The sequence below is a fragment of the Coniophora puteana genome (genome assembly GCF_000271625.1).
Source record: "Coniophora puteana RWD-64-598 SS2 unplaced genomic scaffold CONPUscaffold_13, whole genome shotgun sequence".
Classification (NCBI taxonomy): Eukaryota; Fungi; Basidiomycota; class Agaricomycetes; order Boletales; family Coniophoraceae; genus Coniophora; species Coniophora puteana.
This window is the reverse complement of record NW_006913065.1, coordinates 1,214,453-1,240,719: the sequence shown is the minus strand read 5'-3', so window position 1 is coordinate 1,240,719 and position 26,267 is coordinate 1,214,453. Positions and strand designations below refer to the sequence as shown.

The 26,267-nt window shown below is 53.4% G+C and overlaps 11 protein-coding genes across 11 annotated transcripts; 8 read left to right on the top strand and 3 right to left on the bottom strand.

Moving 5' to 3' along the window:
• The first annotated feature begins 524 nt into the window (after window positions 1-524).
• On the top strand, window positions 525-3,467 carry CONPUDRAFT_110608 (alcohol oxidase). The gene is made up of 17 exons (XM_007775034.1): window positions 525-549; window positions 622-894; window positions 964-1,067; window positions 1,151-1,357; window positions 1,421-1,431; window positions 1,496-1,615; window positions 1,664-1,869; window positions 1,926-2,015; window positions 2,071-2,119; window positions 2,182-2,322; window positions 2,373-2,433; window positions 2,501-2,589; window positions 2,645-2,868; window positions 2,931-2,950; window positions 3,005-3,095; window positions 3,161-3,192; window positions 3,245-3,467. The coding sequence occupies exons 2-17, from the start codon at window positions 738-740 to the stop codon at window positions 3,320-3,322; spliced, it is 1,680 nt and encodes a 559-aa protein (XP_007773224.1). The 5' UTR covers window positions 525-549; window positions 622-737; the 3' UTR covers window positions 3,323-3,467.
• Window positions 3,468-4,591: 1,124 nt separating this feature from the next.
• CONPUDRAFT_63890 (WD40 repeat-like protein) lies at window positions 4,592-6,749 on the bottom strand (the record flags this gene model as incomplete). The annotated part of the gene is made up of 2 exons (XM_007774713.1): window positions 4,592-5,428; window positions 5,805-6,749. The coding sequence occupies 2 exons, from the start codon at window positions 6,747-6,749 to the stop codon at window positions 4,592-4,594; spliced, it is 1,782 nt and encodes a 593-aa protein (XP_007772903.1).
• A 532-nt stretch (window positions 6,750-7,281) lies between these two features.
• Window positions 7,282-9,557, top strand: CONPUDRAFT_84743 (uncharacterized protein). The gene is made up of 7 exons (XM_007775033.1): window positions 7,282-7,485; window positions 7,561-7,600; window positions 7,676-7,898; window positions 8,034-8,254; window positions 8,308-8,623; window positions 8,710-8,878; window positions 8,977-9,557. Exons 1-7 carry the CDS (start codon window positions 7,371-7,373, stop codon window positions 9,351-9,353), a joined length of 1,461 nt encoding a protein of 486 aa, XP_007773223.1. The 5' UTR covers window positions 7,282-7,370; the 3' UTR covers window positions 9,354-9,557.
• Window positions 9,558-10,681: 1,124 nt separating this feature from the next.
• On the top strand, window positions 10,682-11,406 carry CONPUDRAFT_168634 (uncharacterized protein; the record flags this gene model as incomplete). Its single annotated transcript, XM_007775032.1, has 5 exons — window positions 10,682-10,788; window positions 10,840-10,923; window positions 11,002-11,086; window positions 11,148-11,271; window positions 11,327-11,406. The coding sequence occupies exons 3-5, from the start codon at window positions 11,024-11,026 to the stop codon at window positions 11,404-11,406; spliced, it is 267 nt and encodes an 88-aa protein (XP_007773222.1). The 5' UTR covers window positions 10,682-10,788; window positions 10,840-10,923; window positions 11,002-11,023.
• A 784-nt stretch (window positions 11,407-12,190) lies between these two features.
• Window positions 12,191-15,214, top strand: CONPUDRAFT_130286 (peroxisomal oxidase; the record flags this gene model as incomplete). Its single annotated transcript, XM_007775031.1, has 13 exons — window positions 12,191-12,299; window positions 12,352-12,430; window positions 12,561-12,715; window positions 12,787-12,871; window positions 12,971-13,209; window positions 13,280-13,339; window positions 13,405-13,544; window positions 13,625-13,679; window positions 13,741-13,898; window positions 13,953-14,164; window positions 14,219-14,633; window positions 14,695-14,979; window positions 15,041-15,214. The coding sequence occupies 13 exons, from the start codon at window positions 12,191-12,193 to the stop codon at window positions 15,101-15,103; spliced, it is 2,055 nt and encodes a 684-aa protein (XP_007773221.1). The 3' UTR covers window positions 15,104-15,214.
• A 253-nt stretch (window positions 15,215-15,467) lies between these two features.
• CONPUDRAFT_146597 (uncharacterized protein) lies at window positions 15,468-16,934 on the top strand. The gene is made up of 5 exons (XM_007775030.1): window positions 15,468-15,580; window positions 15,629-15,877; window positions 15,954-16,009; window positions 16,084-16,490; window positions 16,646-16,934. The coding sequence occupies exons 2-5, from the start codon at window positions 15,759-15,761 to the stop codon at window positions 16,727-16,729; spliced, it is 666 nt and encodes a 221-aa protein (XP_007773220.1). The 5' UTR covers window positions 15,468-15,580; window positions 15,629-15,758; the 3' UTR covers window positions 16,730-16,934.
• Window positions 16,935-17,466: 532 nt separating this feature from the next.
• CONPUDRAFT_158052 (uncharacterized protein) lies at window positions 17,467-18,470 on the top strand (the record flags this gene model as incomplete). Its single annotated transcript, XM_007775029.1, has 4 exons — window positions 17,467-17,618; window positions 17,711-17,768; window positions 17,834-18,301; window positions 18,360-18,470. The coding sequence occupies 4 exons, from the start codon at window positions 17,467-17,469 to the stop codon at window positions 18,468-18,470; spliced, it is 789 nt and encodes a 262-aa protein (XP_007773219.1).
• A 1,395-nt stretch (window positions 18,471-19,865) lies between these two features.
• CONPUDRAFT_84740 (uncharacterized protein) lies at window positions 19,866-20,929 on the top strand. The gene is made up of 4 exons (XM_007775028.1): window positions 19,866-20,064; window positions 20,161-20,216; window positions 20,284-20,657; window positions 20,732-20,929. The coding sequence occupies exons 1-4, from the start codon at window positions 19,946-19,948 to the stop codon at window positions 20,843-20,845; spliced, it is 663 nt and encodes a 220-aa protein (XP_007773218.1). The 5' UTR covers window positions 19,866-19,945; the 3' UTR covers window positions 20,846-20,929.
• Window positions 20,930-21,214: 285 nt separating this feature from the next.
• CONPUDRAFT_92767 (uncharacterized protein) lies at window positions 21,215-22,071 on the top strand (the record flags this gene model as incomplete). The annotated part of the gene is made up of 4 exons (XM_007775027.1): window positions 21,215-21,333; window positions 21,390-21,475; window positions 21,565-21,902; window positions 21,955-22,071. 4 exons carry the CDS (start codon window positions 21,215-21,217, stop codon window positions 22,069-22,071), a joined length of 660 nt encoding a protein of 219 aa, XP_007773217.1.
• A 135-nt stretch (window positions 22,072-22,206) lies between these two features.
• On the bottom strand, window positions 22,207-23,614 carry CONPUDRAFT_168630 (uncharacterized protein; the record flags this gene model as incomplete). The annotated part of the gene is made up of 3 exons (XM_007775026.1): window positions 22,207-23,345; window positions 23,402-23,506; window positions 23,593-23,614. 3 exons carry the CDS (start codon window positions 23,612-23,614, stop codon window positions 22,420-22,422), a joined length of 1,053 nt encoding a protein of 350 aa, XP_007773216.1. The 3' UTR covers window positions 22,207-22,419.
• A 316-nt stretch (window positions 23,615-23,930) lies between these two features.
• On the bottom strand, window positions 23,931-26,016 carry CONPUDRAFT_110592 (uncharacterized protein). Its single transcript, XM_007775025.1, has 5 exons — window positions 25,386-26,016; window positions 25,222-25,306; window positions 25,043-25,152; window positions 24,695-24,895; window positions 23,931-24,632 (listed from the first exon to the last, which is right to left on the bottom strand). The coding sequence occupies exons 1-5, from the start codon at window positions 25,440-25,442 to the stop codon at window positions 24,231-24,233; spliced, it is 855 nt and encodes a 284-aa protein (XP_007773215.1). The 5' UTR covers window positions 25,443-26,016; the 3' UTR covers window positions 23,931-24,230.
• Between the last annotated feature and the right edge of the window lie 251 nt (window positions 26,017-26,267).

The window sequence follows — 26,267 nt, the reverse complement described above, 5'->3', positions numbered from 1 at the left end:
TCATTATGAATGCTCTTTCGCTTGCTTTTCGAATTTCCTTTTTTCGTTTTTCTCTCTATCCATCATCGACATCGTCATCATCATCTGATCCTCTCGATCTGCTGCTTTTTTTGTCTATAGCATGGCATCTTACCTCCGAACAGAAACATGTAATAGCTAGACTGGTTTTGCGCGTGAATAAAAGATTCGTTCGCGTAATGTGAGTCTTTGTGAGGCTTAGTATTTTTTTCCGGCGAAGGGGACGATAAAGCTATGTCGCGCGGGGTGCATTTGGTGGCGATCACAAGCCGTGCATATGTCGAGATAATATGTTTTTCCAGCTTGTCAGGTGTGTGCACGCTCATTCTTAGCTGCGCTATGAATACTGAGGTTTCGTCACGAGCTGATGCAAGTACATATGCATATGGTGCCCTGAGCGTCCGCGATAACGAGTTGGGTTATAAAGGGACACTTGAGATAGGATGTAGGGAGTACCCTGAGCCAGTCTTACTTGCTCTCTTTTTGTCATGTCGGACACCGAGTCAGAGTACGACATCGTCTTTGCTGGAGGTATGTTCTCTTTGGCTTTAAGTCGCGTTGCTAGCTCTTTAACGTATGAACGATCGTCGTCGTCGCGTATAGCTGGTACAGCGGCATGCGTCGCCGCCGGCCGACTCGCCTCTGCTTCAAGTTCTCCGGCTCTGAGGATATTGCTTATTGAGGCGGGGAAGCATACGAAGGACCAGGAGCGGTTCGTTATGCCGGGGCGGTTCAACGAGAACGTGGAGGGGAGCGGCTTGGACTCGGACGCGGAGTCGGCGTGGGCGTATAAAGGGGAGCCGAGTAGGTGGTTGGACGGGCGGAGGATGGTGGCGCATGCGGGGAGGGGGGTTGGTGGGGGGTCGAGTGTGAATTGTGAGTTTCTCAAACTTCTTTGTACCGGGTTGGCTTGAGAAGTGGCTGAATGGGAGGCGGACGTGGTAGTTATGATGTATACGCGCGCGGCTGCGTCGGACTATGATGAGTGGGCCAACAAGTATGGGAATGAGGGGTGGGGTGCGGCGGATCTTGTTCCTTTGTTGAGGAAGGTACGTTGTTTCCTTCCATCTCCAGGCCAAACCCTGCTCTTCGTTCTGAGATTGCTAGCACTGATATGGATTCGCGAGCCTAGATGGAGACTTACCAACCTAGAGGCGGCGACGGATCTGGCTCAGAGTCCGAGTCGGGCACGCATGGTCACGCTGGACCGCTCAAAGTCTCGTATGGAGGCGTGTTCACCGATATTGGACGGCAGGCGCTAGATGTGGCGAGGGTGTACGATCCTGCGAGGCCTGTTGTAGAGGACGCGAACGACTTGAAGACGACGAATGCATATGCGGTGCGTTTTTCATCCGCTCTCAGATCCCTCTAAGCTTGTGGGTTGACAATGGCATATGTTTAGCGTTGGGCTAAGTGAGTATATGCGCCTTTTCTGTGTTTCCATCCGGTTCTGAAGGCTGTCATTCAAATTGTTTAGGTGGATCGACGGTGAAACAGGGAAACGCTCAGACTCTGCGCACGCATATATCTATAGCCAGGACCACAACAAGAATTTGCACGTCCTAACTGAGAAGCTGGTCGTCCGTGTCATTATTGAGTAGGTCTTTTTCCTGTTGTACTTTGCATCATCTCATTGTACCCTCAGGAAGGGCCGCGCAGTCGGTGTAGAATATCAAGATACGGCTGGAACGACATCCATCGTCCGCGCGAAGCGCATGGTCGTTCTTTCCGCGGGCTCGTTTGGTTCACCCGGAATCTTAGAGAGGTCAGGAATTGGCAGGAAAGATGTGCTTGACGAGAACGGGGTCAAGCAGATTGTTGATCTACACAGCGTAGGAGAGAACCTACAAGGTACGTTGTTCGCTGCAGTTGCTACTTGGAATTTCTTCTCATGGGCCCGAGTGTAGATCACATTGTCGCTTTTCCGGTGTATTATGCGGCGGATGAGTCTGAGACGGTGGACGTGCTCTATAAACATGGCTCGAAGGAAGCTGATGGTGCGCTTCCATTTCCACTCAACCGACGAAACCCGCTCACTGCTATCGCTACCAGATCTTCAGGCACAGTGGAGAAAGGATGGGACGGGCATATGCGCCCACAAGTACGTGTCCACTTCTTGTCCTAGAGCATGAAAGGCTTAATTACTTGGTGCGGTGCATCCAGTGCCTACGATGTCGCGTTGAAGATGCAGCCCAATGCTCGTGACTTCAAAGAGTTGGGCCCAGCATATCTTGAGCGATGGGGTGACAATTTCTATCGGAGGAACCCAGATAAATGCCTAGCCCTTTTGATGCCTTGCTCAGGGTTCGCCCATTATGTTAACTTTGGGAGTTATTGCTGAATTGATTGTTCAGCATTATAGGAAGTCATAACGACGTACCCGACAGAAAGTATATAGGTGCTTGTTATTATATGGTGAGTTGACTTATCATACAAGGCGGAGATCCAAAAGCTGATGGGTTTCCGGTCTTGATGATTTCAGTGCTATCCTATCTCTACCGGAAGTGTACATATTACTTCCGGTACTGACCCTCGGCAGCCACCCAAATTTATTGATAACTTTTTGGATAAGTCAGTCAGGATCCCAACAGATATGATAACATGACCGCTAAGAGCCTCCACACAGCGCTTCTGACGTCGCAGTCATGCGCCTCGCATACAAACGATTGAGGGAGTGGATTCGACGTATGCCCGCATATCGAGGAGAGCTGCAGCTTCGTCATCCAGTCTTTCCTGTGGGAAGCGAAGCGGCTTGCAAGGAGACGGACGGCCCCATTTCCATCAACGCACCAGATTTGGTATATAGCGCGGAGGATGACCGAGCAATTGAGAAGTTTCACCGCGAAGTTGGTAAGACATCTACTTCACAATGATTAGCTAAAAGTCGCGTATCTAACTATTCTAAAACGCAGTGACCAGCGCAAGGCACGCGGTAAGCTTTGAAAGGCTGCATATGATACAAAGCCGTTGACACAGGGAATATTAGCTGGGCACGTGTGCCATGAAACCGAGAGATCAAGGTGGTGTTGTCGATGCTCGTTTGAACGTGTACGGAGTCGAAGGCCTTAAAGTAGCTGGTGAGCTTACTAGCACAATCTTTGAAATCTCATTCGACGTTGACGTAAACTCCTAATGCACACAGATCTATCTATAGCTCCGTCCAACGTCGCAGCCGTAAGTAGATATCATTATGAATAATGGATAACACACAACTGACAATATCCAGAACACTCACTCGAGCGCTTTACTCATCGGTGAAAAGGCTGCAGCCCTGATTGCGGGGGACCTAGGTCTCGTCATTTGAAGCACCCACACGGGGTGGTATTGAAGACTTGTGCTAACGTGGTTGCATCATACTATGTCTTTACGTCCACTTCAAGCGTTCGGCTTCGCCGTGTATGAATAGTCGGAGGATTATGTCATTTACAATGTACGCATGTTAACGTCGCAAAGTTTACTTTCCTGTCGCAGCTGGCCGCAATTGACTTTTCAGTTAAAGTGATTCGAAGGGATGATATGTTTTGGGGGTCACATTACAACAGACACGGGCGACTGCAATCCGGTTGGGAGAGCATCGTATGTTTGACATTAACACTTGTCACTCATTAAACTCTTTAAGCTCGAAAACAGTCTCGACACGTTGGCTTAGGCAAGAGACCCGTGGAAGACGAAGATCGTGCGCGTAGACATAAGGCTTATTGATTCTGTACCAGGTCATCGCTGATAATAGCTAATTGTTGGTACGTAGGGTCTTTTCCAAATGATGTGAGCGATAAATCACGTAAAATGGAATCATTTACACCACGGCAGGCACAGACAAAAACACATGGTCTTGGCCAATCCGTGTTCGCTCTCATCGTCACTACTTGAACCGTCTTCCGGCCGAACGGGGCTCGCCGAGCCTGTCGGCGAGTCTCTCTCGTCGTCATATTCTGGGGTGCATGTGCGGAATCGTTCACGCGGGTCATATCCTGCCGCCACCACACGCTGAACACCGGTATGTGGGATTCAAGATTGAAACAAACGGCTAGCAGAATCGATGACGTACCAGCTTGTCGTGTGCCTCGGAGATTTCTGCAGCAGGGGGCCTGGGTGTACGAGTCATAGCGTGGTCTTCGGGGTCACTGGTTCCAGCTCTCTGCTCTTTGTTCTTTCCCCTGACCTTCGAGACACGTCGCTCAGCTTGGTGCCGCCAAAGCCGCCCGAGGATGTTGCCTTTGTTCTGCGACTCGTCAGTGTTCCTCATGTTCCTGCCACTCTCTAAATTTCCACGTCTTCTTGAAGGAGCACCGAGCTACAAGTAGGACATCTGTGGGTTAAGAAGGGGGGCTCAAGGGCGTGCATCAAATAACGTACGTCTGTATCGTCCCAAAAGCCTTTGGATGCTGAGGCTAGATTATTCCTACTCACTGTTGCAGGCATCTGAAGCACAGGGTCAAAGCCGCACAAGGTCAAAACCTCACTGGTGGGAAAATCGCTAGCGGTTCGAGGGCTTACATTCATTATACTTTCGCTTACACTCTGTTTGATAGCGGTTAGCTATGTGTTTGCGACGTTATAGGACACCTAATGCTTACAGGCTGTCGTTGCACACCATCAAGTTTACTCGCCTCCGCTTTCTCTGGGTTTGACTAAGTGGGAGCGCAAAGTGGTCAGAACAGACGCGGAGATCTAGAAGCCACCCTACCTCGGTATCCTTGCCCTTTTCAGCTTTTGGAAGAAGAACCACACCTGTAGTTGTATCCCATACATGAAGCCGGTGGTTCATGAAGCCGCTTGCGAAGCGCATTCCATCTGGAGAAAAGGAAGCAGCAGCGATGCCGTTTTCACGGCCATCCGCAAAGGTGAGAATTTTACCCCCATCCAAGGACAACGGCTCTAAAGGACCCAGAATGCGCTCGCAAGTGGACCCATCCCATATCCATATTGTCCAGTCACGAGCGCCTGCGGTCAATACCTTTGTACCGTCCGGCGACCAATCGACCGCTCCGACTGGGCCTGCATGAACGCGGATAGGATCAAATGCAAGGCTGCCAGTTGCAATCTTCCAAACACGGGCGGTGAAGTCGTCTGAGCCGCTAATGAGCCGCGAACCGTCAGGAGCAAAGCTTACGGAACAGATAGGACCATCGTGCTTGAACGGTCCGGCGATGCGCTCAAAAGTCTGCATGTCCCAGACGTAGACACAGTTGTCGTCCCCGCCACTTGCCAGCTTGCTCCCGTCTTTTGTCACGGAGAGCGCACGCACGGCGTCTGTGTGAGCCTCGATGACGCGGAGAGCTTTGCCGGTGCGTGCATCCCACAAACGCACCGCTTTGTCATGGCCTCCACTGACTACTCGAGTGCCGTCAGGCGTCAGCTTTACAACATAGACTGCTCCCTCGTGGCCAGTGAGAGGATCCATTAGTAACTGCATGGATCGTATATCGAAAAGGAGGATAGTGTGATCATCCGATGCCGTTGCGAGCGTTGTGCTGTTGTCGGAGATGGACAATGCGTTGACGGTCTCATGGTGACTGGCAAACTCGCTCATCTGCATGCCAGTATTGACACTCCAGATGCGTAGAACAGGTTCTTCCCCGGCGGTTGCGAAGCATTCTCCGTTTGAAAACCACGCGATCGCTGAAATGGAGGCTCCAGCTCGCATCTTCCCGGGATTGCTGGGAATTTGATCATCTGCAAAATCATCTTCTGCCAATTCTTTGCAAGACGAAAGTTCTTCATCGGAAATCTGACGGTGTATGTTTACCTCGAAGTGTGGGGGTTTGCATTGTGGTAATACTTACCGAAGGAAGTGACGGTTTGCCTGTAAGCGCGTCCCATACTTGAACTCGGCCGCTGCCATCCGCTGACGCAAAGAACCTTCCATCGGGACAGTACGAAATGCTCCATATGTCGATTTTATGTGCGTACAAAGCTCCGTCGAAGAAGTTTTGACCAGTGCTGACATCCCAAACGCGAATTGAATGGTCCCCAGAACTACTGACGATGCGCGTGCCGTCGGGAGACCACGCCACGGACGAAACACCGCGCCTATGGCCTCGAAATGGACTCTTCACGGCTTTCCCCGTCAGTGCATCCCATAGTCGCACGCTGCAGTCGTATGCCCCGCTCGCCAGAAAGTTTCCCTCTGGCGAGTACATCACTGAGCAGACATTATCCCGATGTCCCTCAATGAGCAAAGCCACCACGTTAGGGTTTGACAAATTAAAGATGCGAATATAGGGGTCAGCGCAAGAGGTGGAGAGCTGCTTCCCACTTGGGTGCCACGCAGCACAGAAAACCCACTGGGTATGGCCGCCGTATTCGGCCTTCAACGTCAACCGTCCTTCGTGTGTGTCCCAGATTTTGAGCGTCTTGTCTGTGCCGCAAATAGCAATGTACCGCCCGTCCGGAGAATACTTGGCAACCATTACTTGGATTTTTTGTAGCTCAAGGGTCTTTGCATACGCGCCTCCGGCATCTGTAATGTCCCAGAGACGCACAGTACCGTCATCGCTGCAAGAAACGAGGGATTTGCCGTCAGGAGAGTAAGAGATGTTGTTGACGTCGTCAGTGTGTCCGCGCATCGTATTCCCTACTTGTCTGCCCGATTTGGCGTCCCAGACGCGGATCGTGTTGTCTCTTGAGCCAGTTGCGATGGACTTGCCATCAGGCGAGTATGAGATGGTATTGAGAATTTTTTTGTGCCCTGTAAAAGGCTGGAAAGACTGATCGTCTGCCTCCTCCATAGTTCGAGCATCAATGCTGCGTGCTTCGGATCGATCGTCCTGTTGTTCTTCTGACACAGAAGTCATGAAGTGAGCTTCGAGTGAGTGGTAAAGAGCCGGAAATACGAAGATGGCTCGAGGGAGAGGCCAAGGAGAGGAGGGAAAACGAGGAGGACAACGTGTGTCTTGCGTGTGTGTGCCGGGGTTTTACGGGCAGTGCCAGACTGCTAGTGATAGACGATTAGGAATGAGCGCTGGGCTTTCATACCTCCTAGCCCTCGCAAACCAACTTGAGCTATCACTGTTGAGAATTAAAAGACAAGACGTCTGCGAATCTGGTGAGGAAATTATTCTGCTTGCAAGGTGCATTGGCGAGGGAGTGACGGTTAATGATCAAAAAGGATCGAAAGCAAAAAGAAAGACTGTTGATGCTGGCCAAGACAGGGGCTTTATTGCCTCTTTCATGCGATTATCTTGTGACTATGCCCGACTTGAGCTGTCAGCCCATCAAAATCTCCGTTGACCGTCTTTGCTCCTTTGCCTCCGAGTTCTCGCCATCCACCCTTCCCTCTAGTTGTACTTCGCGACTGCCATCCACCCGCCTCCAAGTGTCCTCCTGGAATCACTCAAAAATATTTGACTATGTCGACGGACGCCAAACCCACGGAACCAACCGCGGCACCCGCACCAGAGGCAGACGTCGAGATGGAAGGCGGAAAGGATGACTTCACGAAGATTTCTGCTGCACGAAAACAAGGTATGTTGTCACTATGAGCGATCATTACATGCCTACGATGGATGCTCATTGCCTGTGTCTGCATTTGTTACCCAGTCGAGTTTTACTTCGGCGACTCCAACCTCCCATTCGACAAGTTAGTACAGCTATCCCTGCCTATGGCGTTCATTCACGCCAACCGTCCATGAAATCTAACTTGATTGCTTCAAAGGTTCATGTGGACGCTTCACATAGCCGACAAGGAGCACTGGGTCCCCATCAAAACAATCGCGTCGTTCAAGCGCATGCGGGACTTTGTCCCGTACGGGCTGGAGTGGCTCGTGGATGCGCTGCGTGCCAGTGAGGAGCTTGAGCTTGACGAATCCGGGGAGAAGGTGCGTCGGTTGACGGAGCTGCAACCACCAAAGGGGCAGTTTGAGCGGAGCGTATATGCGGTGAGTCAACCTCTACACTTTTTCGTAGCGTTTCATCTGCCCTCCATTCTATCATCTCGGTCGGGCCCTGCGCTTCACTCTCTCTCTCGTATAAGTGCCGCCCTGAACGAAAGTACTCAATGGGTTGTTTGACAGAAAGGCTTCGGTTCGGAAGACTCCGGCCTGCAGAAGAAGCTCGAGGAGTTCTTCAACCAGTATGGCCAGACGAACGCGGTTCGCATGCGCCGGGTGGACGGGAACAAGGAGTTCAAGGGATCAGTATTCGCCGAGTACGCCGACATCAAAGGTGCTGAGGCGTTCCTGAACGCGGACCCGAAGCCGACATGGGAGGGTGGCGAGTTGCTCACGATGTCCAAGTGTGTTCCCTTCCTCTCCTACTCCACCCTAGCGTTCATAACCATGTCTGCAGGGAGGCGTACTGCGACATGAAGATCAAAGAAAAGGGTCTGACGGGCAAGGCAGCGCAGATGCGCAAGGACAGTGTCTCGTCGCGTAAGGGCTTCAACGCGTTCCGCGAGATGGAGCAGGAGAAGAATGGCGGCAAGCCCGCGGGCGGGAAGGATAGACCCAAGCCCGAGATATATCTCGAGTTCCTCGGCTCGAAGATCCGGGTGCATGAGGAAGATGGAGCGGGTGTTGTGAAGGAAGAGGAGGTGCCATTCGTCAAGGGTGCGACGCTGAAGTTCACGGGATGTGGTGGGGATGTGAACTTTACGGAGGTGAAGGTGAGCATCTCAAAGCTTCTGTTCTGTCCTCCGTGTTGGTTCGCATGTGCTTGCCTTACTTTTGACTAATTCGGTATCCTGCTCAGGCCCCGTTGAAGGAGCGCTTCGCCAAAGTGCCGTTCATCAAGTTCGAGAAGGGCGATGACTCTGGGCTGGTCGGGTTCGACAAAGCGCTGGAGGAAGAGGAGATCGCGTACGTGAAAGAGAATATCAAAACTATCAACTCCAACGAAGTCCAGTGGAGCATCCCTGAAGGTGAGTACTTTTCGGTTCCTTGGCATTTTCTACGCCTTTGCCATTTCGCTGTTCCTTCGGTCAAGGAGTCGACATTGATCCTTTTTGAATTCTTGCAGAGGACGAAGAAAAGGCGTTCCAGGTCGAACGTGCGCAACACGGCGCCAAAACCGTCTTCGAGCGCTCACAGGGCCGCAGCAGCTCCGGTCGCGGTGGTCGCGGAGGCCGTGGTGGAGGACGCGGGGGAGGTCGTGGTGGCCGTGGCCGGGGAGGCGGACGCGGAGGTGGAAGGCGCGACGATGGCAAGAGGTCGAACCCGTCGAAAGACGCTAGCGAGGCGAAGGAGGGCGGCGACGCGCAGGTGGGCGAGAAGCGCAAGCGCACGATGGAGCCTGATGGCGGCCCGAACACTGGGCTTCGCGGGCAGGCGGTGCCGCTCGTGCAGACGGTTAAGAAGGTCAAGGCGGACAGCGGGGATGCTGCTGGTGCGTCATGATGTCAAGGCTACTCGCTGTGACGCGAGGACCCGGCGTATTGGACCCCATGGGACAATGAAGCCCTGGACTAGGCTAGGGCTACGCAAGTTAAACAAAAGGTTAGGCCGTGTAGGCTATCACCAGACATGATATCGCTCGATCTTGCTCTTGTAGATTTATGCATATGAAAACGGGATGAATGTATCATCGTCAAGCAACGCAAACGAATTCGTTATGTATGCATGATGTCGTCATAAACTGAACTGCGTGGTCCAAAGTTTCGAGAAGCTTCTGAAGCCCGTCAGCATCGAAGCAAGTCCTCGCGACGACCACGAACTCGATCGAAGACTGCATGGTGTCGCGTGCAAGTCAGCATTCGGCAGTTCCCGGCTGTTTCTTGTCCGCTCACGCGCTTTAACCAGGCTCATCCATGCACTCAACATCGATCAGTCAATCTTTCTCTGGCCCGAAGGAGCTCTCGTCGACACTAAGAATACTTAGGCTCTTGGCATATAGCTCTGGGTTGCCCCGAGAGCGGAACCCCGCTCATCACCAAGAACTCGTCGAGTCTCCAAAGATGCGCAGGGGTAGCCTCCCAATGTTCCCTGCAAGCCCGGAAAGAAGTCACGAACTTCTCGCGAAACGAACAGGCCGCCGTCTGCAGGTCGTCTGAGTCTCCTTTGTTCGGGGCCCTCCTGGGAGACTTACCTCGACCGGTGATTGGTCACATGAACCGTAAATAGCGCTAGCTCCCGGCCTCCATGAGCTTGGCGAAGTGCGTCGAGGCTAATTCTGGCTGTTAGAGATGGGCTTCTCGCACGCAAGAGGGATGGTGTGCTGAGGGATGACGAAGAATGGAGCAGCTGTGGATTAGTTGTTGGATATCAGACCGAGTGAGTGGTTATCCTCGGGCCTCGGTATTTGGACTTTGGCTTGAGGTTGACGCGATGTTGAAGACAGCCATTGCATATCCGCCAGATAGACGACGTGGTCCTCTGAATATGCTGTCTCGTGTCCGATCTGGTTATCTTTAAAGTCCAAACAAGGTACGAGAACGCATCCATGACCACGGCGCCCTTCGCGTGCACGGATGCGACCGACAATCGAGAACCTTCACTTCCCCGCATTGCAGGAGTCTCCGGATGCTGTTGCTCTATATTCAACCTTTCAAGCGCTTTGGCATGATCCATCGCAACTCAGGGACTCTCCGCAGCCACTTGACACCGGTTTACGTTACAATTCTGGGATAGGCCTCTTGGCGGCCTAACAAGAACAACTTAACAATGGAACATGGAAAGCGGCAGCCGTAGCGTGCCCCCGCGCTGAATCAGCCTGAGATGCCCTGGATCTGTGTGCCCTGATGCCCACTCTAACACAGTACACGTCGAAGGTGCGTCGAATAGCGCATCCAGTCAGTTGCCCAAGGCCGCCGTGTTACCCCGCGCGAGAAGATAGGTAAGCCAGGAGAATGGTACGGATGTACGCGTTTTAATTTTGGATTCGAAGCATCACCACGGGCGGGTGAGATGATTCCTCAGGCGCAGGGGTAGCAGAGGAGGTATAGGATATAAACCCGTTGAAGACCCGTAGGTCTGCATCAGAACTTTCTCCCCCGACTTCTCTTGTTTTTGAGCATACGGAAATCTTACCTTCTTTCTATCAACCAAGCTCAAAGTATCCCGCCAATATCATGTCTCAAATCCGTCCCAAGATGCCCGTTACTGAGCTCCCTATCCCGGCTGGTGCTGGAAGGGTAAGCAGTCCCGCCCATGATTTTTTCGCTGATTGCTGACAGGTTACTTCATACTGTGTAGGCCGTAGCTGCGGGTGTCGCCCTGTTCGCCGGAAGCATCGTGATGACATGGCGGTACCTCGATCGCCGTCAGCAGCGCCGCATCGCTCTCGACGAGCAGCTGCCCACTGGGAGAGTTCCACCTTGTGAGTATCTCCCCCGCATAGCTCTGATGATCACCGAGTCTCATGTATGCGCCAGGGCAGTACAAGATCTTCGACCACAACACTCCCTTGAAGAAGGTTGAGCAGATCGTCGCGGAGGTGACCAAGACTGCATAAGCGTCTCGAGGTGTAATCGTCAGAGACGTCTTGAAGCAAAAAGAAGACAGTAGTACGTACTGCGCAGTGCGTAGTGCGCTGTATACTGTCAGTGTACGATATGCGTCCGTTGGCATTTGTAACTTCTTGTATCTTCTTTCTCATGTATTCACTGTAGCCTACTTAGCACTTCAGAATCTAACAACTGTGGAACCCCCTGATCTTCTGACTGAGTATCGCTAGTAGAGCGGCAAGATGTAGGCACAAATGGGCTTGCATGTGGCATTTTATCTCTGCAGCGTGTTCGATCAGCTGTTCAGGTCGTGCAAACGCCAGCGATCATGAGGTTTTGTTTTAGAGGGATGAACCGGCTCTCTCAGTTGCCGGTGGCCGATTCAGAGTCTGGAGCTATACCGTTGAGGACAGGGGCTTTTGCGTCAAGACGGCGAGTGTTCCTCGAGAAAACAAATGGTGCTGATTCCTCTACACCGTGATATGGATTGTGTCGTTGTAATCATGCAATGGCTACGGCTCAGTATGTTATTAAGATGTTCAGGACATAGCGCTAAGACTTGGCGAGAATGGTCGCGACTTGTTAGTACATGCCCCGAGTTGGACATCTCCAACACTTAAACAGTTTCCCCACGGGCCGACATCAAACACTTTACACTAAACGTCTTACTCAATGTCCGGTCCAGCACCTTGATGCGTTCACAGCGCTTCTGACCACCCTTGGCCCACTCTTCCTTGCGTTCCTATACCTTTCAGATACCTATACATACCCCATCATCCGGTGACAAACGCCATGGCACAAGCCAGGCACGACGCTAACGCGCAAACGGCGCTCGACATGCAGCGCGCCCGGGAGACGTCCAAGCTTGATGTCGAGGCTATCCAGGTCTTCCTCGCTGGTAGTACCGAAGCAATACTCGGAGGTAAAGGTGGCTAATACGCGTGTCTGGTCAGGAGGCCGGAAGCGATGGGAGCACGGCAAGAAGCTACAGGATATTCTGAGTCGGGAGCCATTGTTTAGCAAGCGGGGGAGGTGAGTCTCGACTTTGTCCTTGGAGGAGTCCATTCGCTCAAACGACCAACTTCGATCGACCTTGTGAATCCATTCTCATGGCATTAAACCGTCCCGCAACCGCTCGTTTGCGCTATGCCAATGTCTGCAGAGAGTTCCTCACTCGCAAAGAGCGGTACATCCACGGCACACGTATCATGAAACGCGCTTACGAGCTGCAAGAGGAACATGGATGGTCACCAGCAGTCATGGTGGATGTCTTTCAGAAGCTCTACGATCCGCTTCCCATCAACCTGCATTACGTTGGTGCGTTGCAGTGCCGCGTCTCTCTTATGATTGCTGACTGGCACTGCCATCTTTGTCGTCGGACTCGCTAGCGTTTGAGCCAGTCTTTATGTCCCAGGGCTCGGAGGAGCTTTTGAAGCGATATGGGACACTGGTCGCAACCAGGGGTATCATCGGGTGAGCACCACCTTTGCCAATCCTTCGCACCCTTCGTCTCCATCTCCATTCCTTGTCTCCGCCTTTCCTCATTCCATGCTCACGCTTGCTCGCGCGCAGTTGCTACCTCCAAACCGAGCTTGGCCACGGTACCAACGTCGCCAGTCTTGAAACAACCGCGACATTCCTCCCAGATACCGACGAGTTTGAGATCCATTCGCCTTCCATCACAAGCACCAAGTGGTGGATTGGCGCACTCGGCAAGACCGCAACACATGGCGTCGTACAGGCTAAACTTATCCTGCCCGGAGGACGCGATATGGGTCCTCACTTGTTCTTTGTTCAGCTCCGCTCGCTTGGTATTCATTCCCAACGTCAAGGCTAGACATGAAAGGCTGACGACCGCGACTCGGATGCGAACTTTCACAGACGACCATAGACTGCTTCCAGGGATAGACGTAGGAGATATCGGGCCGAAAGCTTTGGGAGGTGCGTCGGCCTTTGGCCCACTGCCGCCTTCATTGGGAATTGATCGCGATCTGCGCTGTGCATAGGTAACCAAGCGAACGACAATGGCTACGCGCGCTTTTCGCGCGTGCGCATTCCGCGCTTCCACATGCTTTCGAAATTTGCGCAGGTGACACGCGAGGGCGAGTACGTGAAGCCACCACATGCGAAGTTAAGCTATGGTGGAGTGAGTTCCTTGGCTTGGCCACCCGTAGGCGAAGATGATAAGCGTGAATGCTGATTATATGCGCTTCTTCTTGTTCGCAGATGCTCACTATTCGCGCGAACATGGTCACTGGTGCGGGTTGGACGATCGCCCGAGGTCAGCGATCTTTACTTTTTATTCGCGTCTCGAGTACTGACACAGAATTCGTATGTTACAGGCATCACGATTGCACTGCGGTATACGACTGTCCGGCGCCAAGGAGAACTCGACGAATCCGGGCTAGAGCGACAAGTGCTGAAATACCCATCGACATATTACCGCCTCATCCCTATCCTTGCGCGTTCATACGTTTTCATCGCGCTCGGTCGACGTGTCGTGCGTCCTTCCTTGCCTTTTCCGTTCCGTCGCTAAGAATGTGCCAATGCACAGCTCCAAGCGTTTCAGGAGATGTCCGCGCAACTCGCAAGCGGGAACACAACCCTCCTACCCGAGATGCATGCAATCACATGTGGTCTCAAAGTGCTCGTCACCACAGCGGGGATTAACGACCTTGAGACGGCGCGCCGCTCAATGGGCGGACATGGGTACAGCGCGTTTGCGGGTGTTGGGCAGATCTATGCGGATTATTTGCCTGCTGCGACGTAGGTTTTCCCTTTCCTTCCTGATGTTTGAGCGCTAACAGCGGTTTATTGTAGTTATGAAGGTGACAACTTCGTACTTGACGGCCAAGTCGTACGTGCCGCACTCAAGTCGCACAAATCTGCCACCGCCACTTCTCAAGGATCCACGGAGCGCCCTCCGTCTTCAGCGTACCTTCGTCTTCTACATCCCTCAGCCTCCAAAGGAGCCCAATCCAGGTTCACGTTCGACAGACAAACTTGCTCTTCACCTTCTCAACTTGCATTGTTGCTTGAGTGGCGCGCTGCGAAGATGGTCGCCGAACTTGCTAGTACCGTTTCTTCTGCGGAAGGGCCAGACGCTAGCGCCAGTCAGCGGGTTTCTCGCGCAGTTACGGAGGCGTTCGTCGCGAGGCAAGTGGAGACTATGCTTGGGGATTTGAGGGTGCTCCCTGGCGGGCAAGCGGAAGCGGTGAGGAGGTTGTACATCCTGGTTTGTCCCTTTCATTGCTGTATATATGCGTCAAGATATGCTGACTTTGTCCCTCACATAGTATCTTCTCACCACAGTCGAGTCTGCACTCGCCGACCTCCTTTCGTTCGACCTCGTAGCCTTCGATTCCCCGTCATCCGACCCGGCACGTGGGCTGCGCCTCGCGATAAAGTCGACGTGCGCTGCTGTACTTCCAGACGCTATTGCACTCACCGACGCGTTCGGATTCTCAGACTGGGATTTGGATAGTGCACTTGGCGTGCACGATGGGTGGGTATACGAGGCACTGCTTGAGAGGGTGAGGCAGGAGCCTATGAATGCGGAGGAGGTTACTCCTGGATATGAGGTACGTTTGTTTCTGTTAGTATAGACATTGAGATAGATGTTAATACGTCGGATCTGGGTAGGAGAGCATCAAAGCTATGCTTGAGAAGGGGCAACGCTTAGCTGAGACCAGGGCCAAACTCTAAGGTCATACTATACATGTGGATGGTGGACATCGCCTCGTTGCGCATTCCTGGGGCACCCGTTCGAGTTATTTTGTGTTTATTACATGTATATTAGCCGCGAATACCTCACTCATACCTCTGGTCAACTCGCTATCTATGCGAGGCCTACACGGGCGATTGAGTCAGTCCCTTCAAAAGTCTTCAAGTCACTTCAAGCCACAATGCTGACTAAGCTGTAGAGAGGATAGCATGCGGCCGTCGTGTCGGGTTTCTTCCTCCCTTCCCTCTACCACTCGCTGTAAATGCGTTTCCTTACCCTTAGTTGAGATTTGGTGTGGATCTCATCTCGTGCTCCCTTTCGCTTCTGTATCCCATTGATCTCAAGCCTTGATTTGTATGTCTCGGCGGCGACCGAGGCTCCACCACGGTTCCTCGTGCATCGTACAAATCTGGCACTCAATGCACATACAAGGAGACTTGGAATCGTCATGACGATTGGTAAGCTCTGACTTGTCCATGTTCCCCCGGCATCTGATAAAACTGAAGAACTGACGCCAGATCCGGAGCTGCCATCATTATCAGCGAACCCAGAGATTCCATTCTAAGCCTCTTACTTGCCATCCGCTTCATCGAGAATCTTGTCCGCTGAGTACGACAACCTTATATCGCCCCCAGCATGTCTGTCGCTACGACCGAAATCTCTATACTGAAGCTGAGGGATGGTGCGAAGAAGACGGTGGAAGCTAACACGTCCACGATGATGGATGTCCTACTTGCGACGGGAAACGCGCAGGAGTAAGTGGTCGGTTCACTCCATCCATTTTAGATGGACCAATTCCACAATTCTGACACCTCTGCCTACGTCGCATAGCTCCATTCACTATGGATCACCACTTGAGGACCCTACGTTACTCCTCGTCTTTGTAGGCGAGTACTTGTCTCATCTTCGCTGAACCATTTGCGTGCTTGAGGAAAAGGAGACTGAAACAAATTTTGCCCAGACTGGAACAAGAAATCAGATCATGACGCCTGCTCCGAATCTGACGATTTCGTGAACAAGGTCGTGCCTGTGCTTCAGGCGAGTCTCGGCGCTGCTCCGGCGATCACCCATACCCCATTCAAGTCGGGTGGTGCCACTGCAAACACCAAACGACCCGCGTTGGATGCCACTGGAAAACTGTACACACGCGTCACAATTCTGAGGATAGTGGACGATTCCCCCGATAAGGTTCGCAACCTCGAGAATGACCTAGAGGAGGCGATGTCGCGCATCAAAGAGCCGGAGACGTTCCGGTGGGGTCAATCGGAGGAGGAGTTCAAGGAAGTGACCCGCGAGGGGGACGAGGGGGATGAGGAAATTGTGTGGAGAAAGCAGTTTGCAGTCCTCGAGGGGAAAAATACCGCCGAGGTACGTCTCCGTTTGTGATCCGTAAACGCCATGCACTTCCTGTGCTTCGCTTCCGTTGTTCGATCTGTCATTCATGTTTGGACATCATCTGATCGTCGACCCACGCTGATTCCTCGTGTCCGATCCGCCTGACTGACATTATCCGCCATACACAGGCATTCGATGGGGGCATCCAGCTGGACAACACACAGGTGCTCCACTCCTTTGTCGTCAAGTTGACCACGTATCCTAGCAAGTGAACTCACAGTATGAATTACTATGAAACCCTAACGAAGAAAAGTTTGTGAGAAGCTGTACGAGTAAGTAGATTGAGCTCTACGTGTTTTACGTGACGAAATCATGTATTCCCGGGACCCTTGACCATACGGGAGAGGCACCGAGCGGCCGGAAAATGCTTCCGAACCTGAAACAAAAGTGAACGAATACAATGATCTGCGATTTTGGCCCTCGGGACGATTGAGTTACGGAACGTCTCGGAATGTATGAGGAGACACCCAATACAAAGGGCTGTTATCGCGGGAATGGACAATCACTGGCCCTGCACGCGAAGACAATGTAACCCATTCGGGCGTTAAATTGCATTCTGTTTGAAACAAAGTGAGCGTTGTAGGCGCGTTTGCCTCGCGTTGTTTGGCATTTTTCGCGCGTGTGGCGTTGCGCCGCCGGCCAGCCAACGGCGGGCAAAAACTGAACATTGCACGAACAAAGGAAGAACGAACCTTTCGTCATACCAACTAGGTGCGTCTTTCATGCTTCTCCACGTTGTATTTCATTAATCAATTTATCTAGAATAAAGGCGGGCTGATCGATAGCGGAGCCATTCAGGGCTGAGCGCCGGACATTCGGGTTACTACTGTCATCGCTGTCATCGCTAAGCGTGCAGGCGTACTTAAGACACTAGTGCAGGGCACCGAAGGCCGCCTTGGCTTTTTCTTCCTGCTCGAGGCCTCGCAGCTTTTTAAACTTCCTTCAGCCAATGAGCGACACACTGGAACGCGATGGACGACATAATGTTGCTACCACCGAGATCATGTTCTTGGGGGCTAGCGAAATTTTCGACGACGTGCTAGACAAGGAGGCGAATCCGGCATTCATCAGGCTCCTTGCGAGCACAAAGAGAGCCCAAGAGTAAGGCATCTTTATTTTACGCCAATGAATCCGCTTGTCAACCTCCAAGGCAATCTTAACGTTTTTGCTTATATTATTTGCCCCTTACCTAGATCGTTCTTCATTGGTCCAATTTTTGGATCCACACCCAAGTCGACGTATCGCTACGCGGTATTTATTGGTAAGCCACGGATTTGTTGCGTTATATTTGTCGAGAGAGACATCTGCTGAACCAGCGGGCGTCGGGCGTCGTGTGTCCTCTTGGCACCGATACGTCTCCGTCAGACTGGGATGCGAAGACATACCGAGACGAGTGTTTAGCGAGTCACATGTTTACGCACAACGTCGCCAGGCCCATCTTACAAAGGTCTCTGAGAGGAGATGTCCTTGCCAACCACGTGCCACTCAATAGTTGCGACCCGACGGCCGAGGGCCTTCCATGGCGCCCCGCTCTACCTGCGTTTAGGAAGCCGTACACGCGCGCCACAGTTATTAGGATGTGCGACAACCTGGACGAATCTCTCATTTTCGTGGAGGAAACTCTTCGGCGGACCGAGACTATCAAGAGAGCTTCCGGCGGTTTATTCTTCTGGGGACAGGCGCACGCGAAGTGGTTGGATGTCCAGGAGGAGTACAGGGGCTTACGCGACAGGTCTCTCGACAGAATTCAGTATGTCGTCCTAGAAGGGGCTGATTCCATCGAGGTGCACTGTTATTCTTTCTCCCCGAGATACCAACCTTGATTCATTTTCCGTCTCATAGGAACTTGGCGAACCTCCAGTCCCTGAGCGTACCAAAGTTGTCAACACCTTTACTGCCCAGCTCAGAGAAATCAGCCAGACTACCAAGGTCAAATTCGAGACGGGTGCATAATATGGAGCTTTGCTCTGGATCTTTCGGCATCAGCTCTATATACCCTACGTCCGTCGTTGTTTCTCACAGCATCTGGTCTCGAGCTTTCTCAAGATTATAATCGCGTCAGAACTGTCTTTGAATAATTGAATAGAATGAAATGCGTTAATGTGATTACTGAGGGAGCGTCGAGTGATGGATCAGGTTGACTAAACGACAACCGCCGGCGGTGACAACTCGACCGAGGATGTCCTACCTAGCTTCGGCAAAAAGCGCCCGTTTTAAGGCTCCGATCTTGCTCCGGCCTGCACATTTGTTGCTTCGGTTCCGCCACTTCCGCGTTTCACGCTTTCATGTGATAGCCACTTAATGAAACTTGCCAGGACATGACCGTACTGGACCAGAATGAGAAATCCGCGCCCAAAGCCCTCGAGACGAAGACATGCGATGATGTGGCCGACAGGCGACACCAGAAGCTACGCAGGTTAAGGCGACTCTTGCTTCATGGTGGCGAAGGTGACCACATGGACCGACACTCAAATGAATCGCAGAAGAACGGGATAATACAAGTGTCGTGCAAGAGAACCCTTCAGTAGGACAGCACACGTCACGATGGCGGATAAAGTTGCTATCTGTCGCAAACTTCAAGAAGATACATTGTTGTTATAGCTTGCGACGTATTCAAGGTTTGAAATGATTTCTAACATCTGATGTGAAGCGTTCTTGTTTACGCGCTCCTAAAAGAAGAGATTCAATGCACACAGGACACCACGACGAGTGGACTGTACCGACTGGCAAGCCCGGTAAACAGCAAATTAGGCGTATTTACTTCCGTAAGTCAGACCTGCTCGAGCGAAGATGGTACGTTATTGTCCTTGACCTTTTCTGCGTAGCTTACATTAGGATATGCAACACCGAAAAACATAGCGCGTGTACGCTGCGGGCGATAGACCGCACCGGGATACTGTGCCAGCAGCAGAACCGGAATCAGACGATGGTAGAGGTTCGCCTACGGAAAGCTCGTCTTCCCACAGCGTTGAGTGGGGCAGTGATGAAAGTGACTGCGGTATAATAGGCGCTGCATAATTTTGCTTGTGCATGCCGGGTTGTAAGTGATGACACTAGTAGGTTTCAAGCAACAATAGTTGTGTTTCGATTTGGTTGCTCTAGTCTCTGTCTGAAAGACTGGTTATTACGCCACACGCAATGTTTCATAAAGTTCGTTTCAAGGAACAAGGGACTTTGAATTGCGTCCATCTCTCATATGCTCAACATGTAGCCTCGACGAGGCCTTAGCACCGGGTTTAACATTTCAACAGGCCCCAGGAACGGCGCATGACAAAAGATCCGTGACAGATTCAGATAGATTCAGATGCATCCGCGCCGCTGGTGCATAGCCCGTCGCGTCGGTACAACCGCCTCCTCACAAGAAGGCAGCGACTGGAGCTTGCAATCCATCCAACGACTTCAATTGCACTCTACCAGATCCGTCGACCATGTCAGCCAACATTACAGACCTCACGATCATGCGGATGAACACGGGGCAGTTCGACGGAGAGAAGGAGATGAACGGCAATGTATTCAAGGCGTTGATGAGCATGGAGGGCTCGGGGAGGTGGGTACCACCGCAGCTGGCTTTGCGCTGGGCTTTTGGGAGTGGATACGTCTTGAATTCTTGGTCATGCTGACACTCGTGCATCTCTCCGTGCAGCCCAGCGTACAACGGGAGACAAGAAGAAGACCCGCAGGTCGTGTACACCTTCGCCAGTGCATTCTCGCGTTCTTCCTTTCATCAAACTCCTTTGCTAATCTCACTATCCACGGCACCCACCAGACTGGACCTCCATCGATGCGCATCTCACCGGCTTCCACAATCCCGCTGTGCTCAAAGAGGTCGGCCCTCTGGTGCCGTACTACGACCGCGAAACGTTCATGCCGATGACGTACCACGTTGACTTCACACTTCGTCAGGCTTCGACCGGGGCAGGGGGCAAGGCCGCATCTCTCGGCGATGTGCTGAGCAGACCCGTCGCACGCGTGCGGATCGCGAAGGTGGACAAGGAGCGGAAGGAAGCGTTCGAGAAGGTGCTGGTTGACGCTGCCGCGGATGGGAAGCTGATCGCGTGGGGAGACGCGATTGCGCACGAGAAGTACAGGACGCCGGCGGAGGATGTGGTCATACTGCTCGAGGGTGGAGAGTCCTCTGAGGTGCGTCTTGGTCCTTTTAGATCTAAGAGTCGATGTTGATCTACACTGGCTACCTCTACCGCGTTGTTCTTTAGGCCCTGAGAGGTTCTGGCGTAGATCTGAGCGAATACTCTAAGAGCTTACACGATGCGCATCTTCCTAAGCCGGAGCAGTACCATCGGATTAATGGGACAAGCGCAAGTTTGTAGAGTGAGTGATCACCAAGGGAAGTGTGATAGCGTGTATGTTGTATCGATGCAAGCAAACGACTTTTGCTCATAAATGACACACGGACCAATCTTTTTACGAGTTGACTCATCCTCGTCCGTCAGGTGGTAAATATGTGTCAGCGCCACCAGCTCACGATTCCGACGTGCGCGCCCAATGGGCAAGCCTTAACCCATGGGAGCGCGCGTACGGGGATCCGCACGGCAATGAGTTTGGCGTGGAGGGCTGGAAGGAGATGAGAGAGCCGGATAAATACACCGCCGATCGCTATCTGCCCCTGTCTTCTCCCACTTGCAACCACCCCATCCTACTACTCTCTTTAACGGACTATCTGAAAGACTGTCAGAATCATGTCTCTGCCGACGACCGAATTCCTCTTCTTCAAGGCCTCTGATGCGTTCAAGGCCGACCCCGAGGGCACGACTAAGGGGGTGTTCGACATCGTGTTGAAGAAAGCGGGAAGCCAAAGGTGAGTCTTCGATGAAAGATCACCGATGGTGGCTTGCTTATGGCGTTCCGATCAAGCCCTGCGTTTGTGGGTGCACAGATCGACGAGAGCGAGACGCGCAAGGCCGAGGGCCTGACGTACAACTTGGGATACGTCTTCCTCCGTGCGTACTCCTCACAATCGCATCCCATCATGCACCAGCACTCACCATTCCGATTCTCTCCACGTTATCCCATTCACAACGTGCAACAGACTGGGACACATGGCAGCACCACCAGGACATCATCGAGGCGCCCGACTACCCCAACGTCCTCAACGCCCTCGTTCCCGCCGTCGCCGGGGGCGACCCTGCGAAGGCGGGCGCGACGATGTACCATCTCGAGAACTGGAACAGCTCGCCCCAGCCCGCTTTGAAAGACTCCAAAACCACCGAGGTGCTAATCATCGAGCTCAAGGCCCCCGAGCACCGCGCGCGCGTCGAGGAGATCCTGCAGGCGCTGTCGGACGGGACGAAGGGCCTGCTGGTGTTCTCGAAGGCGAAGGAGGCGCCGGAGACGTATGTTGTTGTCGCGGGCTGGGATAGCCCTCAGGTGAGTGTTTGAAGGGAAGGGGAGTGAAGTTGTGCTGATGCGTGGGTTGTAGCATCACTGGGACACGATCAAGGCGCCTGAGATCGACGCGGCGCTGAAGGAGCTGTATAGCCTGGCACCCAAGCAGAACGGACACATCTTCCACACCGAGCTGAAGCAGGTTTCCTGACTGGCTTTGGGCACGCATGGGGGTGGGACGAGGCGATCGAAGCTGTAATCCGGCTGTACGTATAAGTTGAAGAAAGTCATTGTATAATTGCGATTCTATATGAAGTACCCTCGAACCGAAAGCAAGTTTGATATCCTGGAACGTATCTATCATGCAAAAGCAACATGAAGTCCTCGAGCGATTATACCGTGCATACACAACAAAGATGGATGTAAATCAACACATTATAGGAATATCGTAACAGATCGCGTCCTTGCCTACTCTTATCACGTTCTACTCCCCCGCCCATCCTCGATTGCGGGTCTCCCCAGCCTTGAGAGCACGCTATTAATGTCCAGATCCCAAACCCTAATCCAGACTCTCTTCCTCCTCAAGCACCCTCACCGCGCTTTTCAGCAGCTCCCGGTCCCCCTCGAACGTCAGCCTCTCAAGCGCCTCCTCAATCGGAAACAGCGCCGCACGCCCGAACCCCTCCGCATCCGCATGACTCGCCATCGCCCGCCGCTTCGCACCGTCCGCATCGCTGCTCGTCTCAGAGCCGCTACATGCCCCACCGTCGGCGCCGCCGGGCAGGAGGGGAGCGACGCCATCAGGAATGACCTCGCCGATGAACCAGTACACGAGCTTCACGCTCCCGCCCTGCTGCGGGCGGATCGTAAGACTGAAGGGCTCCACACAGTCGCGCGCAACGCGCGGGACATCGGGCTGGTGTAGCGGGACGCCGCCCACCACCGTCGGAGATGTTCCTGCTGTTGCTAATACGCTCGTCGACGACGACGCCGCGGACGCGAGCCTGCCCATCACGCCTTTATCGTCGCCTGCGCGCGGGGGCCCTGGTGCCGCCGGCGATGGCGGGGAGTGTAAGGGAGCCGGGATCGGGATCGGGACGGGGATCGTCGCGCGCGTGCGCATCGTCACGGGCCGGATGCGGCACCTGAACCCGGTCTCCTCGCGCACCTCGCGCACGGCGGTGTCGCGCGGGTCTTCGCGCTCGTCGCGGCGGCCCTTGGCGAAGAGCCACTCGTCCTTGCGCGCGTGGTGCACGAGGACGACGTGGGTCGGGCGCTGCTTCTGTTTCTGCTCCTGTTTCGGCAGTGGGAGATGGGAGGTGGACGTTGTAGGTGACGTCGGCGAAGAGGTGGAAGAGGAAGAGGAGGCGGATGATGGGGGGACGGAGGGGGTGGCAGGGGAGAAGGCGAACGCGATGGCTCCAGCTGAGACGACAAAGTGCGTAGACGAGTATTGGGAGGCTGGGAGGCCTGGTTTGCTTTTCGCTTTGGCATTCGGACAAGTTAGACATGGGCAGTTAGTACATGGGTGGAGGACGCACCTCGAGATTTGCTCGGGAATGGGCGGCGCCACGGCGCGCCGTACGTGGCGACGCACAGCGTCGCGAATGCGAGCGCACCCAGTGTCACTACGAGGTGGGCATTCTCTGTCGAAAAGCAAACACAAGGATTATTGTCAGGACCTCTGCCTTGAACGAGTGCCACGCATGTTGCTATGATGACGTAGACGTACTTGCGTAGTCGGATGAAGCCATAACTTCAGTCTGGCACTACTACCCAGTGCTGGAGACGACGTTAGAAGTGAGAGGAGCACGAATAAGAGTCGCGCGACCGTGGTGCAGTCAAGCACACGGAGACATGAGCGCAACTTCAAACAGGTTAAGTAATGAGCTTCACTTCCTCACCCAAGAGGGGTGGCAGCGTCTCCGCGGCTACACGGATGTTCTGCCGGCGCCGGTTAAATCCTCGGCGAACACCGAAAGAGAACATTTACCGGATTGTTGCAATTGCGTGGCTGGATGCCGAACGAGGTCTTCGGTAGGTCTCTTGGAAGGTCGCAGAGAAATGGGGCCCCGAAGCAGCAAATATGATGGGTATTATACTAAAGACACAAGATACGGCGACACAGATTGCAAACAAGATATACGGACTAGATACTCCTACATACATCCAACAACAGCGCTAGCGCTCTCTAGACAACGACGGCCACCACAGACAGAGTAAGTATTAAGAAGTAACAACACAGAAACGCACAGAGACAAGAATGAGAAGCAGGCAAACACGGACTGAGGTCCAAGCTCCATGCAAAAGGATAGTCAGAAGAACCTCGATCAAGGCCAAGCTTTTATGAAAAGAAAATCCCTCATACGCCTACGCGCTCAACTTCGGAATCACCTTGATCAGCTGATCCACATTGATAAACTGGACCCACTGCTCCAGGTCCTTCTGATTATCCTGCCACACAAACTTACTGTCCTTCGTCCCCCTAAAAAACGCGCACGCGCACTGATAGCTCTCCTCCACGAGCCCGCCGTTGCGCGCCACCCCCAGATTAGCCTTGAACACGCGGAACTCCCACCCCTGCAGCGGGTGGTCGTCGCCCCGCGCGGACTCGGCGGGGATGTTGAACTCGAGCCGGGACCAGTCGAAGCCGATGGACTGGCCGATGGCTTTGATGTAGGCGGATTTGAGCGCGAGGAGGATGCAGAGCCGGCGGAGGACGACTTCGTCGCCGAACTCGGGCTTGATGAACGTTTGTTCGAGGGGGGTGAGCTGCGCGTCCGGCATTGGTTAGCCTATGTCACCTCAGGCTCGTGGGATGTAGAGCAGCGCACCTTGTGTGCAAATGACTCGGCGTACGCGGCGACGGACACGCCGCGGGGCTCGACGGCGAGCTGCTTGATACCGATGCCGATGTTGATCACCTGGCGTTGCCGCCCTTGGGTCATGATCATCCCGCACAGCGAGTTGTCGTATGCGAGGTGGTAGCCGATCATCGACTGGAGGAACTTTTCGGGTGGCATGTCTTCACAGCCCTGTCGTCGCGATTGAAAATGTATGCACGTCGTGGTTTTGGCATGGTGGTGGCGTCATGGGGAAGCAAACGAGGATATATAGCATAGCAGACGGGAAGGCGAGAACGGTTAAACGAGAGAAAGATCAATACCCCGGAGGACTCGTACCTGCTCGATCCAATGCTTCCCGTTCTGTGTCTGACAGTCCTTCCACTTTGTCCTTGATATCCGACGATGACGCATCATCAACAAAGGCATCATCTGACATATAAGTTGGCCTATGAGTGCAAGGGACTCGTCAGCCTTCCCTAACGAGTCAACACAACGAGGCGAAGAGACAGACGCACGAAACGAGTCGATAGACGTGGGCGCGTACGGGATCTTGGCGTGCGGGACGCATTCGCGTACGAGCTCGTAACATTTCTGATATTCCTGTTGGCGTGCATTTTGTCGTTATTATACGCCCTCGGGGGCCGAAGAATGGAAGGAAAGAAAAGCGGTGCCGACGTACGTCAGTCGTCACATCTCGATTGAGCGAGAGCATCCACACGAGGATCGGGCACTCCATCCTCTCCCGCACGTTCTCGCTCTCGTTCGGCGTCGCGGTCCTCACGGCGCGGTGGCTGTGGTCCTCCAGAGTTTCTGAGTGGTCGAGTCGAGGTCAACGGCTAGCGTTGATCGGCCTCGCGATTAATGGTTGGGTGGGTGAGGGTGTGGACGGCAGAGACGTAGTGTGCGTGGCAAAGGGCGTGTCACTCGTGTTCGTGAGATAAGTCAGTAGATGCGTTCGTTTCCTGGGTCGGAGGAGGGTCGTAGGGCGCTGGGTGGCCTGTAGGACTGGCAGTCATGAGTACGGAGGTGCTGTGTACGCCGAGGGTGCGGATGCGGCGTCCGCCCGCGTCTCGGCGCAAGTACGGATCGGGGAAGCGCGCGCACCTGGGTCAGCCCGCTCTTATCTCACCGATCGGGGTCTTGCACCGCTCGTTTCTTTTCTTCAGCACGCTCGAGCCAACGAGCTGCTTATCGGGGGACAAAGGATAAAAGGGAGGATGGGGAGACACAGGGAGTGTGGTGTGGTGGTGTCGCAAGTTGCAACGAGGCTTGGAGGACATGACTTATAAGCCATGCCGGGCTGATCAAGGGACAGACAGGCCAGGCAAGCACACGTGTACCTCCACTAAAAAAGCGTGTTTGTTGGCTCTCTCGCTTAGCTTGGTGCAATGATCTCATCCCCTTATTTCACATCTTTTCCCTGTTCTCCCTTGTCTACCTTTGTCTTCTCGCGTGGACCTCCGCTCGGACCTACGGACAACAAACACAAAAGGCTATCGCTTTTGTGCGGGATCATAGCGACCACGATTTTCAAGAAACCGGGCTTCTACCGAAGCTCTTC